The 24,113-nt window shown below is 48.5% G+C and overlaps 1 protein-coding gene across 1 annotated transcript in view; it reads right to left on the reverse strand.

Annotated features, from left to right (window-relative positions):
* Window positions 1–23,761, reverse strand: part of GALNT16 (polypeptide N-acetylgalactosaminyltransferase 16) — a 72,290-nt gene extending 48,529 nt beyond the window's left edge. The window contains exon 1 of the mRNA XM_087828848.1: window positions 23,585–23,761. Coding sequence (XP_087684974.1) covers window positions 23,585–23,761 — 177 coding nt within the window. The remainder of the gene's footprint in view (window positions 1–23,584) is intronic.
* Between the last annotated feature and the right edge of the window lie 352 nt (window positions 23,762–24,113).

The raw sequence follows: 24,113 nt of genomic DNA on the forward strand, positions 1-24,113 counted from the left end.
TGCTGGCTAGTTGGCTTGGCCAAACCGGGGGAGGTACCCCCAAAGTATCTGAGAGGCTGGAACATGGTGGGGAGATGTGGGAAGTGAGAGAGGGGAACAGGAGGGCATTCGAGAAGTGCGGAGCTCAGTGTTTTTGCAATTGTTTCATAATTCCACAACAGGTTGGAGCTGGGAGAGCTGCAAAATGAATTGTGCTACAGGGGTCCCCACATCCTCTTGTAATGTTAGCCACTTCTCCGCAAACTCATCCCTCACTCCCTCCAGTCCCTTCCTGAAAGTGGAAGGAGGGAGGGGCCTTCCAGGCCCAAGAGGGGGCCACACAAGTCAGAAAATCCTGCAAATGCAGGTTAAGGGCCTGAGACAGCCCCCCTAGCACAGAGTGGGCCATCTGGAGCTGGCATTAGTGGGTCCCAAGGTTGCTCTTGAGGGGTATAACCCCTGTGTCCTCCTGACTCTTCCTCAGAAAAGGGCTATTTCTTTGAACCAGTCCTGAATGTCTTTAATCTGAATTGTATTTTGAAGTCACACAGATAAGAGTTCAAGACTTGACTCATCCACTTGCTACCTGTTTAACATTAGGCAAACTACTTAATCTCTCTAAGCCTCAGTTTCTTTAGCTATAAAATGGGGTGAGCATAGTACCAATAACTGAGATTGAGTCAATTATGCAACATGCAATGCCTGGCACACAAGAAGCTCACAGTAAGTGAGGAGTATTATCATTATTATTGCTATTATTATCACATCAATGATGATTATGTTCATTAACAGATCTAGAGGTCGAAGACATAAGTGAGATTAAAAGAACTGAGAATGATGAAAAACCACAGCATAGTATATAAATTTAGTATCATTTTTGTTTAAAAAAATGTTAACGGTGGATATCTTTAGATGATGGCGTTACGGTTATTTTTCTTGGTGTTTTTTGTTTTTCCAAGCTGTTTGGACTGAATAGGTCTTACTTCAGTAATAAGAAAAAAAATTTTTCTAAGAGCATTTAACCAAAAAATATTTTTCATGGTTAGAAATGAGCATTAAAAATGAGCTACAGCCTAGCCAGCATGGCTCAGTGGTTGAGCAGTGACCTATGATCCAGGAGATCATGGTTCAATTCCCGGTTCAGGCACATACCAGGGTTGCAGGCTCGATCCCCAGTAGGGGTGTGAGGAGGCAGCAGATCATGGATTCGCTCATCATTGATGTTTCTACCTCTCTTTCTCCCTCTCCCTTCCTCTCTCTGAAATCAATAAAGATATATTTAAAAAAACAAAAGAAGAATATCGACAGCTCTGGCCAGTTTGGCTCAGTGGTTAGAGTGTTGGCCACAGACTGAAGGGTTCTGGGTTCAATTCTGACCAAGGGCACATACCTCAGTTGCAGGCTCAATCCCCGGTCGCAGTACACATGGGAGGCAACCAATCGATGTGTCTGTCTCTCTTACATGAATGTGTTTTTTTTTTCTCTCTCTCCCTTCTACTCTTGCTGAAAAGCAATGGGAAAAGACATCCTTGGGTGAAGATTAAAAAAAAAAAGCTACTGACTAAAAACCATTGAAGGGTATATTTTAAGCAGGTAAATTGTATGGTATACGAATTATATCTCAAAAAGGCTATTAACAAAAGAGCCTTAAAAATGACTCAAGATGTGCAGGGAATAACCCATTCAAAAATTCATTACATAAAAATGTATAAACTAAAGCAAAATAAGAAGAGAAAGAAAGAAAAGGAGGCAAGAACTGAAAAACAGAACTACGATGTAAAAGTTAAAAAGTTGAATGACTTGCTCTACTGGCGAGGCGATAGAAACCAAATACTTGCATAGACTGCTGGCGGAGTGTATATTGGTACGACTGTCAAAAAGGGAAAATCAATGAAAATTACAAATGCTACCAATGCATATACTCTCTGAACCAGCAAATCCTTTTTAGGAAATTTATCCTGTAGATATTCTGTTGTGAGAAATGATGTAGGTACAAGTTTATGGACCACAGTGCTGCCTATAATAGTAAAAAAACCCCCAAAAAACAAAAAACAAAAACACCAACTGGGAACAGCCCAAAAGTTCACCAGTAGGTGGCTGGTTGAATAGGTTATGGTACATCCATACAATGGAACAACATGAAGCTGTAAAAATAAAAATAAGAGAATAAGGAACCTATTGATCTTCTGATATGGAAAGGTTTCCAAGCTAGATGATTAAAAAATGAAGAAACAAAACAGTATATAAAATAGATATGCTTACCCTTTAAGTAAAAAGTGGGCAAAGGGCTAGATTCATATTTTCTTACATATGCATTCTGAAAGAATACATAAAAATAAGATTAGCTGAACGGCACTGAGTGAAAACTGAGCAGACGGGGGATAGAAGTTTCCAGAGTGAAACTTTTCACTGTATATCTTTTTAAGCATTTGGTCTTAAAATCTTATGAATATGCCACCTATTAAAAATTAAATAAAAATTCATATGCTTAAAAGAAGAAGTTAAAGAGTGAAATGACCTGATGTGTGAGAGGGGTCTAGATGAAACAAAAGGATGGATGTTAATGCTAAATGTTGAAACTGGTTGATCGGTCTGTTGGGTTCACTGTATGTTTGAAATTTTTCATGGCAAGTTATTAAATATTTAAAAGGTCTTTATAACAGTCTAAAGATGGAAATAATCTAAATGTCTACCAACTGGTAAATGAATAAACAAAATGAGGTCTCTCCATACAATTATTTACCAATAAACAGGAACAAACTACTGATACAAACTACAACATGGATGAGCCCCAGAAACATCATGTGAAGTGAAAGAAGGGAGACACATGACCATGCACTATATGATTCTCCTTCTAGAAATGTCCAAAAAAGGCAGACCCATAGAAACAGAAAGTAGATTAGTGGTTGCCTAGGGCTGGGGGTAGAAAGGGAAGTGGCTACATGGGCAGGGGTGGGGGTGGGGTCTTTGGGGGATAATAAAAATGTTCTAAACTTGATTTATGGTGATGGCTCCACAACTATAAATTTAGTAAAAGTCATTGAATTGTACAATTGAAATGAGTAAATTTTATGGCATGTAAATTATACTCAAGTGGTTTATTTTAAAAGTAAGGGAATTAGGGCTACTAAGAAGTGGTTGTGGTTAATTGCATGGGTCCTAGCATTAGACTCATTGGCTTAAAATGTCAGCTCTCCCAGTCTATCTAGGCAAGCTATGTTACCTGCCAATGTCCTTATCTGTAAAGCAGGTCTGTAATAACTAATGCTTCGTATATTGCCAGGCATTGTTCCAAGTACTTTATATATATTAACCCTCACAACTCTTCTATGGTGATCACTTTACATCATTTCACAAATGAGTAAACCAGGCACAGAGAAGTTAAGTGACTTGCCCATGGTCACACAGCTAGCATGCAGCAGAGCAGGCAGTCTGAGTTTAAGGGCCAAGTGCTTAACCACCGCACGGCACTGCCTCACAATGACACTGCCTAACTCAGGTTATTATGAGAATTAAATAAAAACAATTAAAACAAAGCGCCTGGCATACATTAAGTACTCAGTAAATGCCAGCCAGGGAAGAAACCACTGTCTAATTGACTCAAATGGCTTGGGCTTGTCCAATTGCATTTTGAAACGTTCAGAGAGTATAAAAAGCCAAGCCTGTTTAAGGAACAGTCTGTCTGAAAGGAAAGTGCCAAACCTGTGAAGCAGCCATAACAAAATCCCTTTATGGTTCAGACATTAAGAGATGGAAAGCCCAGCAGGGCGTGGCTCAGCGGTTGAACATTGACCTAGGATCCAGGCAATCGGGGTTCGATTCCCGGTCAGGGCACAAGCCCAGGTTGTGGGCTCAATCCCCAGTCCGGGGCCTGCAGGAGGCAGCTGATTGATGACGACCCTCTCATCATTGATGTTTCTCTCTCTCTCCCTCTCCCTTCCTCTCTCTGAAATCAATAAAAATATATTAAAAAAAAAAAAAAGAGAGGTGGAGAGAGGAGAGAGAAGCCAAAGCAATTCCTAATGTGTACTTAAGTGCCTGGGTTTCTTTGCAAGACAGTGGGACAGTAGCTGAGGAGGTTAGAGCCCAGGCTTTGAGGCAGGACAGAATGGGGTTTCATTGGGCTCCTCTATCTGAGCAGTGACAAGATACTTAACTTCTGTTGAGTCTCAGCTTCCTCACCTGTAAAATGGGTTGCAAAAAAAAGTACCAGCTTGAGGGGTGTAAGGATTACATACTGTAATATGTGTAGAGTGATCAGCGCAGGTTCACAGCATGTACTTAGGGCTTAATAAACGGATGTGATTGTCTCTATCTAATTTCTCGTCGCCGACAGATACATTTCTCATTGCAGACCATTAAGGGGGCACTGTACTTTGTTGAGGATGATTAACCAAACACCTTGTGCTCCCAGCACTATGATCCAACTCTCTACATTGGGACAAAGCTGCCTAGTGGACTGATCCTGTCCTTACCCTGGAGAACTGCAGCCACTGTCTCCAGGAGGCATCTGCCAGCCTCTCTACCGGGCACCGGCAAACCAAGTGGGCGAGGGGAAGCCAGCCTCACTAGACCAAAGAGCAAAGGCTGAGGGGCTTTAGGTAGATCTGTGAGTTTGGAAGAGGAAATGTGATTGTGGGGAGGGTGGAGTAATTCCCCACCTCCCCAGAGGGCGGAGAAAGAACAGCTGGGTCTAGGTGGCAGCGGGAGGCAGGCCAGGTTAGGCCCCAAGGACTTCCTGCGGGCCACGAGGCCAGTGAAGGGAGAGGTGAGGGTGTGGTGAAGGCTGGGGGGGGAGTTCCCACCTCCTTTGAGAGCCACAGGTGTCCAGGGAGCTCCACTCATTCTGAGAGCAGCGGGGAACCTCCCCAGGGCCATTTGCTTCCTCTGATGAGGCCTAACTGTCGTCAATAATGGAACTGGGATGGAGGGTTGGGCATTTAATTCTTCCCAGATAGGGCTGAATTAGCATTTTCATTCTCCGCCCTCACTCTCAAGGGCTGGTAATTTTCTGAGACCGGTACCATTTGGACTGAGATTTTGTTCCCAGCCCTGAGGTGAGGTGTACGGGGGAGTTTTTAAGTTTCTGATGCTACAGCATCTTGGGGTCAATGAGAGCCTTGCTGTTTTTATAACCTTTTCGTTTGCTTCTGTGAGTTTAAAATCATCAACAGTGAAACCAAAGGGCAAAGCCCACACCCAAGTCTTGTTGTTTTAGCTCCTCTGGGGAGGCACCAAAGACGGATGATGGTGGAGTCCGCCCCTGCGGAGCTGTTCCCAGGGCAGGCGGCCTGGGTTCAGCTCTGATGTCTTGGGACAGTTTTCTGTTCCCCCGCCTTCCTGTTTGCCTGCAAGGCAATCCAAGATGTTGGTTTCCCGAGGCAAAGGGTGCTTCTCCTGGGAGCACCTCATTCGGTAGGACGACTGCCTCCCAGGAACCTTGCAAAGATCAGCAAGATGGTGGGGGACAGAGTGCAAACTTGAGAGCAGCTACAAATGTGAGTTCTGATGACAAATACGCACGCCTGGGTACGCAACGGTACCTAGCACTGTGGCACTTTCGCTTTTAAGAATCTTATACATTAGATCATTGACATTGACCAGCAAAGCACATTTGTTAAATTAATAAAAATGGCCCAGAACAATTTCTACATGGGGCATCAACAATAGCATTCATTTTGGGAAGCCTAGCATCCATTTCCCCTTCCAAAGAGTACCCTGGTTTTCTTTTAGGGAATTATCTTATATCTGAGGGCAACCTCACGGCGGGGGGGAGAAGGGAGATTCAAGGGACTCCCCCCTCCCACTACCACCACCACCACCACCACCATGGAAGCCAGAGAGGTCCTTGCAGGCCCCTTCGAAGACATCCCACTTCTTCCACCAAAGGGTAACCACAGGACTTAAGCTAGGCCAACAAGGCCCTCCCAGGCCTTAGGCTTGAGACCAGCAACAGAGAAGCATAGAGTCTAAGCCTTCTAGCAAGTGAAGCTTTCAGAGGTTTTGACCACCTGAAGCAGCTGGTTTTCAGCCTCCCAGGTATCCTAGCAAACAGTCCCCTAAGACTTAAATTTGTCCTGCTAACTTACAACCAGACTCCAAAATGCAATCCCATCAAAGCAATGACTTCCACACAGGCTCAGCCATTCATACAAAGCTTCTACCACCTCAGCATCTAGCACTGGCTCCAAAGGAAAAACAGTTAAAGACCTCTATCCACTGCTGACCTGGGCTTTTCATCCAGGGAGAAGCCCATGTCAACATCAGACCCAAACCTGAGCATGGAACACACTTTCATTCTCTTGGTGTTGACTTTCCCAGACCCTGGGGTGAGTTTTTAAGTTTTTGATGCTACAGACACTGACTAATTTCCAATCCACAAACTTCTGGGTTGATGGAAACCAATTAAAACCTAGAGGATGCACTTGTGAAGGTCCCTGAATCTTGTTACCTCCTAGTGATTTCAGGTGGTAAACTAGTGAGGTCTGGGGCCACAACTCACCGACCAGGCTAGGTGCTCACTTAGTGCAGGAGGAATGAAGGCAGTGCTGGCCCCGCTGGGCCTTAGCGGCACAGAGAAGCTGGAGTTACTGGCAGGAGTGTTGTGGTCTCCTGGGATTAACATGGTGTGGGTTGGGCTTGGTAGCTTCACTTAATTCATTCACCACCGATTGCATCAGAGGCTTCTTCACAGCTGGCTGGCTGCTCCTTCTGGTTGCATAATGGTTTCCCCTAATGCAGAACAAATGTCCTGTGGCTTTCTAAAGAGGCAGCAGGGCATATTGGGAAGAGTTGTGGCTGTGAGACCTGGATCCCAGCCCTCATCTGCCCAAACAAGAAATAAGCTAAGTGACCCTCTCTCTGTCATCTCCTCCCCTGTAAATCAGGCTACTGGGTGGCCTTCTGGGTCATTCCTACCTAGTCCCTGCTGGGAAGCAGTGTGTGGGGACTTGAGAGAGGCAGTGGCAGATACCTTTGCTAGTTTGCTTTGGACTTGCAGGATCACTAATTCAGAGAAACATTTTGGTCTCTCAGCACCACAGTCTTTCAGGACTCGGGAGACTTCAGGGATAATTCATAGTTCCTGGTCCTATGGAGGGCTTTCTCTTGAGTCCTCAGAATTAAGTCACTCAATATCCAGATGAGGATCAAGGGGAGAATTTTCTAGTGGATTTGGGCCCTGCAGTTAGGATTTTTGGTTAGTGTTTCTTCAAGGCAGTTGCATCACCTCAGATCTGAACACAAGAGGCAGCGTGGCCCAGGAGGGAGAACTGTGGAGGTAGGAAAGGCAGGATCTGCGTGCGTTGTCTCTGTTGCTGACCAGATTGCCGTTCACCTTCAGGCAAGTCACTTAACCTCTCTGAGTCATTTTCCTCAACAGCAAAATGAAAGAATTGGACTTGACTTCTATTCATTTATTTATTATATATTCCCTATATCATTAAACACAAGAAGACAAGAAATTCAGAGTTTTGGAAGGGGGGGACTGGATACCTGCCTACTGCCAGTGAGGGACCCCAGGGTACCAGAACACTTGTAATTGCTCTGTTGAATTTCTAGCTGCACCAAAAAAGAACAGTTCTTACTGTTCGATAAAAGAAAGCTTACCCATCAGTCAGGAAAAAGATGCTTCTTTTCTGCACTGAATTCTACAATCCACTCAAACTTGCATTTAGACAGTGAACATTTACTGAGCATCTGGGAGAGGCCCCTGTGCCGGGCCTGCAACAGCAACCAGCCCAGAGGCCTTGGCAGGGGCTGTGATTTTATCTTGGGGACTCTCACACGATGGAAATATGACAATGATGCCAATGGCGACCATACAAAGACGCTGAAAGGGCTCTATAAAAGTGAGAGTGTGGCAGCCGAACTGTGATTCTACAAAGACTTTCCAACAGTGAGCAAAGTCACAAATCACTGCCAGGTGTGCCACTTTCTGGTGACCTGGCTTGATGTGGGGACTTGATCTGGAAAATCAGGAGTGGTGAGTGACTCAGATCCTAGAGACTCTCTCAGCTATTAACCAACTCATCTCAGCTTTTGACGGGAGTCAGATAGTGGTGAAGAGACACTGAGCATCCTGTAGCAGGCCTGGGCACTAGTGTCCTGTGTTTTGACTAGAGAAAGAGCAAATCATGTTGAGATGGCAGGCAGTGCCTACCTTTCTTGTTAAAACTTTCACATTTTATTATAAACATTTTCAAATGCGCCGAAACGTTTAAATAATTATATAGTAACCACCATGTAGCCACCATCTAGATTCTACCATTAGCGTTTTGCTATATTTGCTTTATCATATATCTATCCTTCTATCCACTGTTTTATCCATCAATCAATCAGTCCATCTCAATACTTTCTTTCTCTCTTTCTTTCTTTCTTTCTTTCTTTCTTTCTTTCTTTCTTTCTTTCTTTCTTTCTTTCTTTCTTCTCTCTTCTCTCTCTCTCTCTCTCTCTCTCTCTCTCTCTCTTTCTTTCTTTCTTTCTTTCTTTCTTTCTTTTCTTTCTCTCTTTCTCTCTTTCTCTCTTTCTCTCTCTCTCTCTCTCTCTTTCTTCATCTGAGGCTATTTTTTCCATTGCTTTTCAGAGAGTAGAAGGGAGGGAGAGAGAGAGAAACATCGATGTGAGAGACACATCAACTGGTTGCCTCCCACAACCCAGGTATGTGCCCTTGACTGGGAACCAAACCCATGACCCTTCGGTGAGAGGGCTAATGCTCTAACCACTGAGCACATTGTCCAGGGCAAAATTTTTTGGTGTATTTCAAAGGAAGCTGTAAACCTCAGTATACTTTACCCCTAAACACTTCCACATGCATATCATTAACTAGAGTTCAAAATTTGTTTAAGGGTTTTTGGGGGGAATGCAAAATGTACAAATCTTAAGAGTGCCTTTAGATGAATTTTGATAATTGCATACATCTGTGTAATGTAAATCCCTACCAAGAAACAAAACATTAATATCACTCCAGAGGGTTCCCTTGTCCACCCCTTTTTAAGGCACTCTGCCCATGCCCCCTGCCCCATCCACAAATCCCCTGCTGTCCTAATTTGGGTGTTCTGTGTCCCGTGATTCTGATCACTTTACTGCAGCTGTTTGACCAGGGGAGACACCTAATCCAAAAGCGGCCATCCAGGTGTTGGCTAGTGACTTTTAACCTCTGTGGTTCAGTAGGATCAGCTGGGCCAGCCAGAGGCTCTCTCGGGGGGTGGGAAACAGAGACTACACTAGCTGGGCAAGGACCCTGAGCTGAAGGCCACGAGGCAGATCTGAGGCTGGCTTGCCACAACCAAATGAGCCACCCAGCCAGGGCTGTACTCCCTGGTATGAATCCATGCCTCCGTCACCATCTATTCCCCCACCTGACTGTAAGCACCTTGAGGACAGGGGCCGGGATGTCTTGTTACATTTGATTCCCTGGCACCCTGCAGGGTTCTTGATGCATAGCAGGTGCTTAATGAATATATCTTAAATGAATGAGGTCACAACACAGGGAAGCTGAAAAATCAGAGATAATAATAATACAATTAAGGTAGCACTTACTAAGTGCCAGGCACCATTCTAAGAGCACCACTTTTAGTAAATAGTCAAACCCTAATAAGTACCCTGTGAGATAGGTACTGAGACACAGAAAGGTTAAGTAATTTGCCGTAATGACCACCATCCTATCTTTCCTACCCTGGAAAAGCCTCCTGGTATATTATACCAAGCTCCTCACCCACCTGAGCCCAGAAATCAGGACCTGCAGGAGGTCACGTGTGAAACTGGCAAATACATCGACATCCTGGCAACCAAGACACGGGTAATACAATGGCCATACCAGTAATGGTCAGCCTTCCTCCCATTCGGTCAACATTTATTGCTTGCCTATTAGGTGCCAGGCACTGTCTGGCACAACAAGACAGAAATGTTCTTTACCCTCCAGAAACCGAGTAAATGACATTAGCCACCCATCGTTTGTGGTGTGCCTGCTCTGTGCCACACCCATGTGTGTAGTATATCCTTTTAATATGACCCTCATGACTAGTTATGCCCATTGTACAGAAGAAGAAACAGAGGCCCAGAGAGCTTAGAGAGGTCAGGTCACTGGCCCGTGGTAACTACACATGGGTATCTATGGGGCAGCCCCTGCTCTGTGGCACAGGAGCAGCTCACACAGCCCTTCCTCACATGGCCGTGCTTCCCAGTGGAGGGTGAGCTGGAGAGCAGGAAGGGCACATACACAAGGCTGTTTCCAGGAATGCTAAGTGTGGAAGGCTGGAGAGGGGGATGGCGAGAGAAGCCAGCCACGGTCAGCTCCGAGGTGGGAGTAAGGGGTTCTAGGGAGAAGGGACAACCTGTACAAAGGGTCCGAGGCAGGACAACCTGATGTGCTGATGGAAAGACAGGAGGGCAGCGAACAGAGGGAACAATATGAGATCAGCAAAGTGGGGGATTCAAACCCAGGTCTGGCTGACTCCAGGCCTATGTGTTCCAACACACAATACTGTGTCCAAGCAGCAGTGTGCAAGGGAACTACACAAAGATTGCCTTTAGAAGACCAGGGTGGCCCCAGGTTCCAAGCCCCTCTGAAGGGTATGGAACCTCACCATGCAGCTTGAGCTGTCTGCATGTAAAGAAAAAAAATCAGCTAGTGCAGACATAATCTTTGTCAATTCTGATGTCTCTCAGAGGTCCTTTGGGGCAAACCCCATCAGGTAACTTCTGAAAATTAATAGTCCTGACACTTGGTCTTTGAAGTGCTGTGGGATGCAAGTACTCACCAGCAGGAAGTAATTTCAGAATGAATATCATTTCTCTAATAAGCATCATGATGTCTTGGGGCACAGACAGGCCCTGAGGACAGGCTCAGCTCCTCTCCAGCACCCCCGTGCTCAGGTAGAGGACTATGTCTGCAGTGACAGGGACTGTGAAATATCACGACTCAGAAATGCCAGAGGCCTGTGTCCTGGGAGAAGAGAGAGATGTTAATGTGTCTGAGCAAGCCAGGACTCCCCGGGTCACTCGAGCAGGTGGAGCGCAGAAGGATGGAGGGCTGGGCTGGTGCCATGACCACACAGCCCCCTGGAAACAAAGAAGGGGGGCTCCCACCGCTGAGATCACGGAGCATTGGGAAGCGGGAGGGTAGCCGCGCAGGGCACTGGGGTCTGCGGGCTTTGGAGCTGCCCCACTTTTCCTCTTGTCCTTTCCCTCCCTCCTGCTCCAGGGATTCAACTGGGGGCTCTGAGTCAAACCTCACAAACTTCACAAACCTCACAAGGTACGGTGCTGAAATGGATTTCCTCTCTCCATATATGAGCACCGAAAATTGCTTTACTATCCTCCAGGGAAATGAAAACGGTACCACGGCGGGGGACAGGCTCGGTGGGAGGCTGGGGGAGCAGGAATCTCGCCTTCAGTCCTCCACTCCCCTCACACTCCATCTTCATGCAACCGAGACCCAGCAATGTTGAGGTACCAGCTCTTTCTTTCCTTTTAAAATGGTCTTAGATTTAAGATTTTTTTTTTTAAATTCCCAAAAGTATAAAGACTAAGAATCACCTGCACTGCCACCAGAATTCAGTTTGTTAGCATTTCGTAATACTGGCTTCAAGCCTCTCTCCTTTAAGAAAACAACTGAAATAAAATAGATGTTACAAATAAAGTCAAACTCCCGGGTTTAGTCCCCTCCCCGATTTCTCTCCAGCAACACTCACTGTCCTAGGTGTGCTATGCATCCTCTTTGGTCCATTGTTACACTTTGAGATATGTGTGTGTGTGTATAATATATATACACATATACATATACACATACATGTCTCCAGGAGCAAGAGGCAGAATTGTTTTGTATTATTCTAATTTGCATAAATTTATTATACTAACTTGTCTGCAATCTGGTTTTTCCCCCTTCTAACATCATGTTTTTAAGCTCCATTCATGCTGATATATATTGACTCAGTTCATTTATTTTACAACTGCAAGGTATTCCAGCCCAGGTGGGTGGCCTGAATCCTTTGCATGAAACTCCTTGGAGCTCAGCTAACACCAAGGTTTCCCCTGACCTCAGAGGTTCTGCTAATTTGGAGATCCTAAACCAACTCTGTCCAGACCACATCCTACTAATCCATAAACCCTCCAAATCCCACTCCAGCCCCTGGCTCTTCCCCCCAGCTCTGGTCCCCATTCCACTGCCTTGTCTAACTTATGAATACTTCTTGGCCTTTTAAGGTTTTCCATCCTGAATTCAGAAAATAAGGAAATTAAGATCCTTCACAGAGTCTGTTTTTCCCTCGAAAGCCATGCCATCAGGTGGTGGGCATCCTGAGAAGTTGGCATCTCTGCAAACTTTGATGCCAGGCAATCCTTGTTGAACCCCTGGCTCTGTTGGCAGGTAACCTGCCCTCCCTCGGTCAGGTCCCTTATCTGTAAAGTGGGGGTAGTAATACTCAGGTCACAAGCCAGCTGTGATAGTTTTAAGGAAAAGTAGATGAAACAGAAGTGGCAGGCTCCTGGGACACACCAGGCAATCAAAAAGGGCTCTGCCTGTGCTCTTCTTCTGTCTCTTCTCAAACCTGCAGTCCTTCAACGGCCACCTTCAACCCTTTCCATGACTATAGCCTGACATCTGGCTGCAGCCTCACTGAGAAACCCTGAGCCAGGACCACCCAGCCAAGCCACTCCCAAATACCTGACCCACAGACACAATGAGAGAGAATAAATGATTATTGTTGTTTTAATCCATTAAATTTTAGGGTGATCTGTTATGCAGCATTAAATAAATAATATATATTAACAAATGATGACAAGTTGTATTGTTATCACTAACTTGTATACTAACGCTAGTATAGCACTTACTAGGTGCTAGGCACTATTCTAAATACTTTATGTAAATTGATTCATTTAAGCTTCATAGCAACCATCTGAAATGTGAACTACTAGTATCCCCATTTCACAGGTAAGAAAACTGAGGTACGGAATGCATAAATAACTTGCTAGGAAGTAGCAGAGCTGGAGCAGGAACCCTGACACTCTGACTCCAGCCTCTGTGCCCATAACCACTATCTCATGCTGCATCCTTGAACAAAGCCATAACCAGAAATGTAGCACCAAGATGCAGGAAATGTTCTCGAATTCACAGAGACTGATTTTAAGGGAGGAAGAAGAAGGAAAGACAGGAAAATAGCCAACCCTCTTCTCTTCCCCCAGATCCTCCAGGTTCCCAACCTTCTTGGGTTTCAGCTCTAACCACCTCCTCTGCTGGTCCCAGACCAGAGCCAACTCATCTCCACCAAGTAAGTAAAATATGTTACAAAAAGTTTACACGATATTTTAAAGCTCTTGTCACATCTTGTTAGTTAGGGTTCCAACCCATGGAGATGACCAATTTCCCCTCTGCTCATCTGCTGATTCAATGCAAGCCTCATTCCTGCTTCTTCAACTTGGCCAACGTCTTAAAACATATCAGGTGGGGCAAAATCACTCAAAGAAGACGACTTTATCAATGCAGGATCCGCTAATACAAAGCACGTGTTCTACAGTCCCCTTCCATGCCCTTTACAGACATGGCTAATCAATCGCCTCTTTCCCACTCCACCTGGATGCAGCTTCAGAAGCCTTCTGACCACTGTGCTCCTGACTGCCCCTCCCACAGGTTCTGAGTTGGCAGTAGAGCTGAGGCCTATTTGTCATTCTGGCTCTAACCGGACAAAGATGAAAACCAAAAGCAATAAACTGGAACTAATCTCTTTCCTTTCCAAGGGAGTGAAAAGCTCCCTGCCTCTACTGCTCTTACCCCTCCTCCAAAACCCACTGTCATCACAGCCAGGGCTTAGAAGGGATTTTAAAAATATATATATATATATATCTTTATTGATTTCAGAGAGAGGAAGGGAGGGGGAGAGAGAGAGAAACATCGATGATGAGAGAGTCATTGATCTGCTGCCTCCTGCACGCCCCCTACTGGGGATCGAGCCCACAACACCAGGCATGTGCCCTGACTGGGAATCGAACCGAGATCTCCTGGATCGTAGGTTCATGTTCAACTGCTGAGCACACCGGCCAGGCGAGCTTAGAAGGGATTTTAAAAAGAGAAGACACTATGGAAAATATTGGCCTGGGTTGTAATGATGGGAGGACAAGGGCCCATGCTGAGAGGTGTCCCATGTCCATAGATGATGGTGAACTGGGAACTCAGCAGCAGGTGGACCAGGAAGAGCTACGCTAAAGTCAAGGTAAGCCAGGAACACAGCCACATTCTCTGTATATAACCTTCCACTGACAACCTCTGAGCACTTGAGAGGGGGTTCATGAACACATGCAAGGACTAGGGCCATCCAATGGGAATACAATGCAAGCCACATATATACTTAAAATTTTCCTACTAGCCATATTAAAAAAGTAAAAAGGAACAAGTAATGTTAATTTTAATAAGACATTTTATTTAGCCCAATATGTTTAAATATTATCATTTCAACACAAATCAATATTATTTTAAAAATCAGAGATATTTTCATTCTTTTTTTTTGTACTAAGTCTTTGAAATCCAGTGTGTATTTTATACTTATAGGTAATTTCAATTTAGATACTAAATCTTCACCAAAAATATTTAATCTGTTTTGAGAGGTCATAAAACTTACAGTTGAAAACATAGATTTCACATATGGAAGTTCTTCTAAACACTCCTAAAAGTTTTCCAATAACTGAAATGAGTGCCTGCATTTAAATTAAAACAATTAAAATTAAGTAAAATTAAAAATTCAGTTTGCATCAGCCACAGTTCAAGAGCTCAATAGGCACATGTGGATGGTGGCTAATGTATGGGCCACCGCAGGTCTGGACCACACAGGGCTCTCCCTACCCATGGCCAGACACTAGCCTCCCATCAGAGTCCCTGGGAAACAATGGCCTGGCTCCTCTGAACACTCCTGTCAGGCCTGTCGCCTCACAATCAGTTTGACTCTCTGACCAGGCCCTTTGTTGCCATCTCTGCTTGGCTTACCCACAGCTTTGCACCAACACTGGCTTTCAGATCTCTCAGGCTCCAAGCTCTGCAGTTCTCAGGCTAGTCCACCCCCACCTGGCTCCAAGGCCCAGCTCCAAGGCCCTGCTTGACTTGAAGAGCTGTCTAGGTGATTCTACCTTCTCTGCTATGCAAAACAAAAACAAAAAACAGGGTTGGCAACCTTGGGGTGCATCCAAGAGGAGCCATTTCCTTTTGGTGTTTGGGAAGGAAGCCTTTGCCATTTCATGCCCCCAAGATGGCACCAAGACTACTAAAACATCAGCCTGGGCAGCCTCTGCTCTCTACCTGGCAAATCCCTTTTGGCTTTCGGCTCCAAAAGGTCCTCTATCACCGTCCCTGGTCCCTGCAGTATGTATGCTCTGTCCCTTTGTTCCCTATCTTCCTCTGGTCTCTTGGGTTGGTGAACTATGTCAGGGCTGTGGCTGTCCTGACACCTTCCTGACCACAGCAGACATCATGCATCGCTCACATGTTCTTTCTCCCTGAGCCTCTGGCTGGGCTCTACCTCAAACTCTGAGGTAATGTTCCAGCCTCCCACACTCCTGCCAAACCCAGTGAGGGATTTCACGGGGGGGGAAAGACGGCTTCCAAGCAAAGAATCTGGTCACAGACATGTAAGACACCAGAAGCTAACCTTCCTGGAACTGACCAGGCAACTTTGGAAGGCAACATGGGTCTCCTCTGGCTGTGGCACCCCAAGGCCAGATTCTCTGGAAATCAAAGACCTTGAAATGTCCCCAACAGTTCATTTAAAGAAGCTAAAAACCAGAGCTGCTGTGAGAAGATTAAGGGATGAAAATCTGAACTCTGAGAAGCACATCTAAAAGGGCATGACTGACAGAAGTCTGGAATTGAGTGTGTGTGACCTGAACCACTAAAACAGTGTCCACAGCTTGCCGGGACGCATGAAGCCATATCATACCAGTGACCAGGGGTACTGGGGAAGCCACTAGAACGTCCATGGGCACGGCTTCAGACAGACCCGGGCAGAGCCATCATCTGAAAGCAGCCCCTTCATCCACCATCTGCCTGAAAAAAGCTGTGTAGGGTCCTTGATCCTGCCAGGCCTGGGTGCCCACCCAGGTACAGGTGCCCACCTCAATGTCTGAGGGGAGGCGTGGACACTTCAGCCTTCAAGGGTCTGCTTGTGCAAAAGGGGAGCCTGAGGCAGGAAAGGGAAAGGTCCAAGTTACCGCACTGCCAGAAAGCATCCTTTCCAGAGTCCCAAATGCACCTGAAGAGGACGTGACGAAGCAGACGAGAAAGAGGGTGGCTTGATCAGGTGCCACCGTACAGAGGACTTCTCCATCCCACACGACACTCACCCTGTGGGGACAGAGCCCTCTCCATCCGTGCCGACTCCAATATCTCAACAAGAGTGCCATTAACTTTTGTCTTTTAAATCTCTTCAGGCACCAGCACCCTCCATGCCCCCTCACCAGCTTCACACACACACACACACACGCACACACACACACACACACACACACACACACACGTACCTCATTGATCTCACATTATAAAGAAATGAAGTTGTTCCAGCCATAGATCATTTTTCAAAGAACTTAGGTTTACCTGTGTAAGAACCAACACTTTTGACCACACTGCCATAAAATGTTCTGAACTGAGTGACATAGTTCCCTGATGTCCAAGCCCGAACACTGAAAGTGATTTATCACTTCCTATGACTCAGAGGCATGTTTCTGAGTCCATCTTTACCGCAGCCGGTGAGGCCTTCCATCGGGGCCCCTTGTACCCTTGCTTACGCTGTCCCAGACAAGCACACCGAGCAAACACCCCGCAGAGATGGTGCCCTGGGCTTTGGCTACCCGGGACGCGCTCTCCTTACATGCCTGTTTGGCTCGCTCTTCCCATGAAGCCACAGCTCAAACACTATCTTATCAGAGAGCCCTTTCTCGGCCATCTTTCTCCCATCTTCCCATCCCCTTTGGCTACTTCATTTTATTTTCCTCCATAAACACACAGCTCAGGTACGGGCAGGGCCCTGGAAGGTGGGACAGGCTACTTGTAAACTCCCCCAGGTTAGACGAGAGAAATAAAAGAAGTGGAATATGGGAATGTGGGACTCAAGGGACCTCGGTGGGGCAGGAAAACCTTTGTGGGCCTCTGTGCCCAGGAGCAGGAAAGATGCTCGAGACCAGTGCTTCCTTTCCTGCTTGGCAGCTCCAAAGAAACAGGGAGGGGACAGCCCAGCGGCAGCTACTGGTTTCTTTCAGTCACCCTCCTCCCCCAGCCAGCCCTGCACCCCAGGGTGCCAGGTCTCTTGTGGTGTAGTAATTGGACCCTATTTCAAACTCTGTTACAGAGCCGCTTGACATCTCAGGAGACAGGACAAGGAGCCTTTTTTCTCGAACTCCCACCGCTGTTGGAAAGGAAGCACTGACCCATGACAGGGAGTGTGAAGAGAAACCTGGTTGACCTCTGGACCGCTCAAGGATGGACGGTTCAGTGAGGAAGTTTTCCTTCTGGTGGAAAGAAATCTTTTGCCCTGCAACTTTTACCCGCTGGCCTCAGTTCTGCTCCTTGGAACCCTACAGGATAATTCAAGTAAGTCTCCTGCTTTTCTGTTGGCTAAATGCTGAGCACTGATGGGGGACTCAGAAATGTGAGGATATGTTTAAGACGTGTACACTTTAACTGAGGAATCAAGAATGATTTTATACAGTCTTCAAATCGTTTTTTTAAAATATGCTTTTATTGATTTTTAGAGAGAGAGAAAGGGAGACGGAGAGATAGAAACATCAATGGGTGAAAGAGAAACATTAACTATGATTGGCTGCCTCTTACATGCCCCCTAGCAACCTGGGCATGTGCCCTGGCCTGGAATCAAACCAGCGACCTCTTGGTGCATGGGTCGACGCTCAATCACTGAGCCACACCAGCCAGCTGGTCTTCAAATAGTTTTTAAAATAATTATCTTCATTGGCTTCATCATTATAATATTAATAGGTGCTTACAGAGAATGTTGGGAAAAGCCAAAAGATGGAAGGGGAATTACCCATAATCCTACTTTACCACTGCTAACATTTTGTTCTATATGGTTTTGCATTTTTTTCCCCTAACAAAAGTTTATGGAGTGAATACAAAGCAGGGGCTGCTCTAGGTGCTCCAGGAAAGACGTGCTGATGCATCAGACTTGGATCTTGCCCTGAAGATGTCTCAGGGGAAACAAGACGCACGCACAGCCTTCAGAGGCAGAAATGCTGGGTTTCAGAGGCACCCACTAGTTGCCAGGTCACGGCTGAGTCACTGAATCTCTCTAAGCCTCACTTTACGCATATGTTAACTGGAACGGATAAACGGCACCTTCCCTGTAAGTTGTTGAAGGGATTCAACGCTTGTAAAAGACCTAACACAGCATCTAATCAATCAGCCACCATGAATCTAATACGGAGGTAACAGCGGTTACCGAGGCTGGGTGCGTGCAGAGCAAAGACCACAAGTGCTCAGAGAGAGATTAAGCCACTTGAAACTATTTCCAGCCCGGCCGGCGTGGTTCAATGGTTTGAGGATGGACCCATGAACCAAGAGGTCACCAAGAGTCCCCATCAGTGCACATGCCCAGGTTGTGGGCTTGATCCCCAGTAGGGGGCGTGCAGGAGGCAGCCGATCAATGACTCTCATCCTTGATGTTTCTCTCTCTCTCTCCCTTTTTCTCTCTGAAATCAATAAAAAACATTTTTTTTTAAAAAAGAGAAAAACTGTTTCCAGAGCAGGCTGTACACCATGTATAACCTAACCAAGCACGGCATCCGATTTGGTGAACTGAATTACTGCCCAAGCGTAACTATCATTGACTCAAGTTTGAAAGCTCTGCCCCCTGCTCTTTTCCAGAAGTCTTGGGTCACCTGTCTGTTTAGCTTCCCTGTGTCTTTGCCCTGCTGTTCACCAGGAAGGTGTTTTGGGTCTCAGGAAGCAGATGGGGATAAATCTTCAATCTTCTCACTGTAATGAATTGCTCCGCTCCAGGCTCACCTCTAACCCCAGGGCGCTTTCCTCCATTAAGGCAAGACAGTCCCCCAGAGAATTCGGCCCAGCCTTACCTATCAGTGCCCCTCCACGTGGACTTAAATGGCACTTCCAGAGCTCGGCTCACAGAGCCAACAACAACCATCAGAAAAGAAAGCCAGGCCCCAAGCCCTGGGAACAGCCAAGGGTAACGGCTCTTAAGGCACAGAAATAAGGGACCAGAATGAGCAGCACCCTACAACTAATCCCGTGCCCTTGGGCTTCAGGCCTCTCAGCGAGGTGACACTCAGGCTGTCAGGGCCCTTACCAGTCTTGGTGCCTCTGTGGTGTCCCTAAGGCCCCTGAGTAGGTCTCAACATGACCCAGGATGGGACCCCAATGACAAGAAATTAGGCTCTTTCTATCTGAACATGTGGCAAAAAGAATTGTGGGTGTTTGTGCTTCTCCCTCCCCACTCTTTCCTGTTTGCAGCACCTAGATAAATTAAATATAAAATCATTTTCTGTCATTTAAGCAAATCATATTCCCACAGTTCCGAAATGCACACATTATAAATAAAATATAAACCCAGACAGATCTCACTGAAGTCTCTACTCTCAGAGAACAGCGCCGGAAAGCCATCACCTGTGTTCTTTTCCACTACGTAAGGGGGGGGATACCTGCGAGGCCTTCTCCCGACAGGGGCGTGTCTCTTCACCAGCCGTGAACCTCACAGTACCCTTCGGGAGAACTCCTGTAAGGCTATTTAGTCACTTCTAGAACTGAATAAGCTTATTTAAAGATCAACAAATCTCAGAAGTCATATAACCAAAATTTATTTATTTATTTAAAAGATTTTAAAATTGATTTTTAGAGAAAGAGGAAGGGAGAGGGAGAGAGAAACATTGATGTGAAAGGGAAACATCAATCCGCTGCCTCCTGCATGCACCCCCCCCCCCCGACCAGGGATCAAACCTGCAAGTTGGGAATTGAACCCGAGACCTTTCAGTGCACGGGACCAACTGAGCCACACCGGCCAGGGCTTAACCCAAATTTAACACATAAAATAACCAAGGTCCAGAGGTGTTAAGTATTTTGTCCACATTCACTCAGCAGTATCCCAATTGTAGGATAAGAACTCCAGTTTAGAAAAACTCTTGCCCAAAACTTCCCTGGTTCCAAATAGGAGATGTTGCAAATGAGTACACCTATCCTGAAAATACTCACAATAGACAGTCTTTTAAAAATATGTCTGTAAAGTGAAATTCCGTGTGACACCTGGAAAACCTGGGTCCCAAACCCATCACAAGTGCTCTTCCTGACTGTGAGACCTGAAGACTGAAGGCCAGCCGTGCCTACTTCACCTCCTGCTTTCGCTGCCGTCCGGTGCCAGTGGGCATCAATGTGGATTCAAGTGGATGTCCCCAAGCCCACTGCCTTGCCCACAAAGAACTGCATGAAAAAAATCACAAACCCTGCCACAGCTTAAGAAGCCACTGAGGGATGCAGTCAGAATCTCCCTTTAGTTTTACAGAGTCCGTGACCAATTTTTCACACCAAAATTTGTGACACATGGGCTGACAGCAGGACAGAATATTAAAAATCAGGACCTCCGTGAGAGATCTGGGCCTTATGGTTGCCATATTGACACCCCACAATGCCAAACAAGGGCCTCTGAGATCCAGAAGGAACTTGGCTGGTTTCGAGTAGGCCAGACATTGTGAAGGCAGAGCTGCCTCCTGGCCTGCGCTGCTCTGCAGACCCTCCCTTTCCCAGCTCAGCTCTCTGATTCCCCAGGGGCGTGATGATGCCGGCTGTCTGAATTCTCTCATTCTCTGTCCGCAGGGATGGCCACGTCATTCTCTAAGAATCTAAAGATCCCCGGGCAGCATCCTGGCCCAACTAAAGAGAGCCGTGTTTGGGAATGGCAAGACCAGTGAGAGGTTAACCACAATTGCAGAGAGAAAGCCAATCCTCAGCTGCACCTGCCCCTTTTAAGTTGAACAAAGGGTTCAAGTCCTAGAAAGGCTGAATATGCATTCCCCTCCCTCCCTAATTTGACAAGTAAGGTTGGAGCTGGGAATGAATGAAATATGAGAGGGGTATGAAGCTAGGAGCACTGACTGCTCCGGAGGTGGGCGGAAATCTTACTTCAATCATCTAACCAGTACTTAAGTCTTGCTGTGTGCATCACTGTGGGGATGCAAGAAGCTTCCTGCACAGTCCCTGCGTGATAGCTTGCATTCAATGAGGAGACAGAGCAGATGACTGAGAATGCCACTGAAGTGAAATACTTCAGAAGACAGAGATATGAGACAAAGGCAGTGTGTGCCTGGGGACCAAAGACTATGGAACAGACACACGGGCTAAGGGCTTAAGAACAGGCAGGGAGCTGGCTATGCCCCTACATGGCCAAAGAAGGCTCTGCCACTCACTCCCCAGGAACTTCCTCTCTCCCTCTCTTCCTGCACCTCCACTACCTGGCTCCTTCACACTTTAAACTTGGCTTCCAGTTCACAGCCCTTTTCTAATCTGCAGCAAGTAAAACACCATGGGATCCAGGACAGGGCAAGAGAGAGTTCACTGAACTCCCCCGCCCCATGACCTCCAATTCCACCCCTTGACATGAGTGCTGCATGCCTCAAGCGGTGTCCCCCACACCATCCTGGGGCTCTCCGGCTGAGCAGCCTTCTGGGCTGATCTCCAAGGGCCCCGGGAGAAGCCCAGGAGAAGTCCAAGAGCAAGGTCAGGATTCTGAGGCAGAGGCAAATGTGATGAGGCCCAGCCTGGGGTTCTCAGCAGCGGTTTCCCTGGGCTTTCTTCCCTTCCATTTTCCCTCCTCTCTCCCCTCCTCCTCCTCTTCAGCTCAGACCCCCCTCCTATCACCTCACACAGAGGACAGAACATCTGGCCAGCCTGCCCTACCCCTGCAGCTCTGAGCCCACCTACCCTGAGACCCGGGCTGGCCCTCTCAGGATGTAAGAAGGGGCAGCTTGGATGGCCTAAAGGTGTGGAAGCTCCCCGAGGACCTGGGGCCACTACTTGTTTGGCTACTTCCACTCCATTCTGTCAGGCCACCCAGATCCCAGCACTCTGGGTCTTTACACAGGAGGCTTTTCCTATCAGCCTTTCTGTCCAAACATCCACAAGTGCTCTGGAACCAGTGTCCTAGTGACAGGGACCCTCAGCCGGGAAAGGGGCATTCCACTAACCAGGCTCACCCCCAGAGAGTTCAGCCAGACAGGGGGTTTGGGAATTGGGGGAGAGGGGCTGGGGAAAACCAGCAAACCCCAAGGGCTCCTCAGGCAAAGCCAGGAAATGCGGTTCCTTCACAGGGGATTTTTACTTCTCGGGTGGGTAACAAGACAGAGCCTGGAGCCGGATGGGAACGTGAGAGCTATTCCACACCGACATCCCCCCCACGACCATATTCTGGGAGCTCAGCTGCCTCTGCACAGACACCTCGAATTCTCCACAGGAGCCTCGGCCCTCCGACCCCGCACCTCCCCAGGAGCGCCTCGCCCGTCCCTCCCAGGTCCGCAGCTCTTCAAGTCAGATGGCCGCCCTGCTGCACTCCCCACCCTCGGCCCCACACTTTGCTCTTCCTCCTGCCGGTCCCCGTCGGGCCAGGCTGCATCTGCTCAGCAGCTGGTCCCGAGGGTGGCCCCAGGCTCTCGCCCACCACCCGCCCCCTCGGAAGAACGAAGCCCGCCGTCGCGCTCCTCCGGGTCTCCGCGGCTCCCAGCGCCTCCGGCCTCAACAGGTGCCCCAGCCACGGAGCCGCCACCCCGCGCCCCGGCGGCGGCAGGCACGCCCCCTGCAGGGCGGCGGGGACTCCGCACGCCACAGCTCAGGTCCCCGGAGCGCCCAGGGCCCTCGCAGCTCCGCCGAGGCCCCAGCCGTGCTCGGCCGCCTTTGTTTCCCCGCTCGCCTTGACCTCTCGAGGCTGATCTCGTGCAAGGGAACCTCCGAGCCCGGGCGCAGACACTGCCCGCTCACCTGCCGTGATGGGGTGAGGGGAGCGTACCGGACGAGACCTTTCCCCGACCCAGGGAACCTGGGGGTGTTAGTGGAGAGTACTCCCTGCCAAAGAAGCAGGTTCAAGTTGACCCGGGCTAAGAGGGGGACGCAAAGCCCGGAGCAGCCCGTAACCACCGTGCCTCTCCCAACGCCCACACCCCCACGTCCTTGGCCCCCAGGAGGTTGGAAAGGGGGTGCGGTGCTCACCGCCTACGCGCTCAGCAGCGAGCGGTTCCCACCGCCCGCTCGCCGTGCGCGAGGTCCAGCTGCCTCCCCGGCGGGCGCGGCGCCCGCAGCCCTCGGGCCCGGCCTCGCAGCGCAGTGCCGGGGGAGCCGCCACGTTCCCAGTCGTGCGCGCACGCCGGGCCCACCAAACTTGCAGCACTTTCTCCCAACCCCCACCCGCTGTCACTCTCCCTCCATCCTCGCGCCCCGGCTTCGCCGGCCCAACGGAGGTTGCCATAACAACGTGCAGGAATGCTCCAACATATACAAAGCCGGCAGGGCGCGGCGGGCACGCAGCCCCCGGCCCGGCCCCTCGCCCTCCGCAGCCGCGCTGGGCTAGGACGCGCGCCGCGGCTCCCCGGCCGGCTCCCTGGGCGCACAGGGAGGACTCACAATGAGCGGGATGGTGCGGTCTTCACGGAGCTGCTCCGGCCTCCCGCCGGCCCTCTGCGCGCCCCGGCCGCCCGAGGATGCTGCGTGGGCTCGGTTGTCCTGCCATAAGTAGTAGAAAGTGCCCAGGATCCATGCTACAGTCAGGATGGCGATGGCATTGGCGCGGATCTTCCTCATGGTGGGCGGGAGGGCGCCCGGAGTAAGGGCCCGGGCCGGCGAGCTCTAGGGGCCGGGGCGGGGGCGCTCGCAGCCCCAGCTGTTTGTTTTCGCTCGCACCCTGCTGCTCAGTCCTGCAGAGCAGAAAAAGGAGAGAGGTGGGGGTTGGGGGGGTGATAGGGAGAGACAGGCGCGCGGAGCGATCCTCACGGTCCTAATGCCCTTCAGCCCCGCGCGCGCGCGCGTTCCCCCGGCGCCCATTCATTCGCGCGCAGAGCCGCTCGGCGCTCAGCCCCCGCCGGCTGTCGGGGCAGCTGCGCTCGGCTGGAGATGCGCGACCGGCGCGAAGCGGAGCGAAAGGAAGGCCGGGCGA

The sequence above is a fragment of the Miniopterus natalensis genome, chromosome 1 (genome assembly GCF_054644295.1).
Source record: "Miniopterus natalensis isolate mMinNat1 chromosome 1, mMinNat1.hap1, whole genome shotgun sequence".
In the NCBI taxonomy this organism is placed as follows: domain Eukaryota; kingdom Metazoa; phylum Chordata; class Mammalia; order Chiroptera; family Miniopteridae; genus Miniopterus; species Miniopterus natalensis.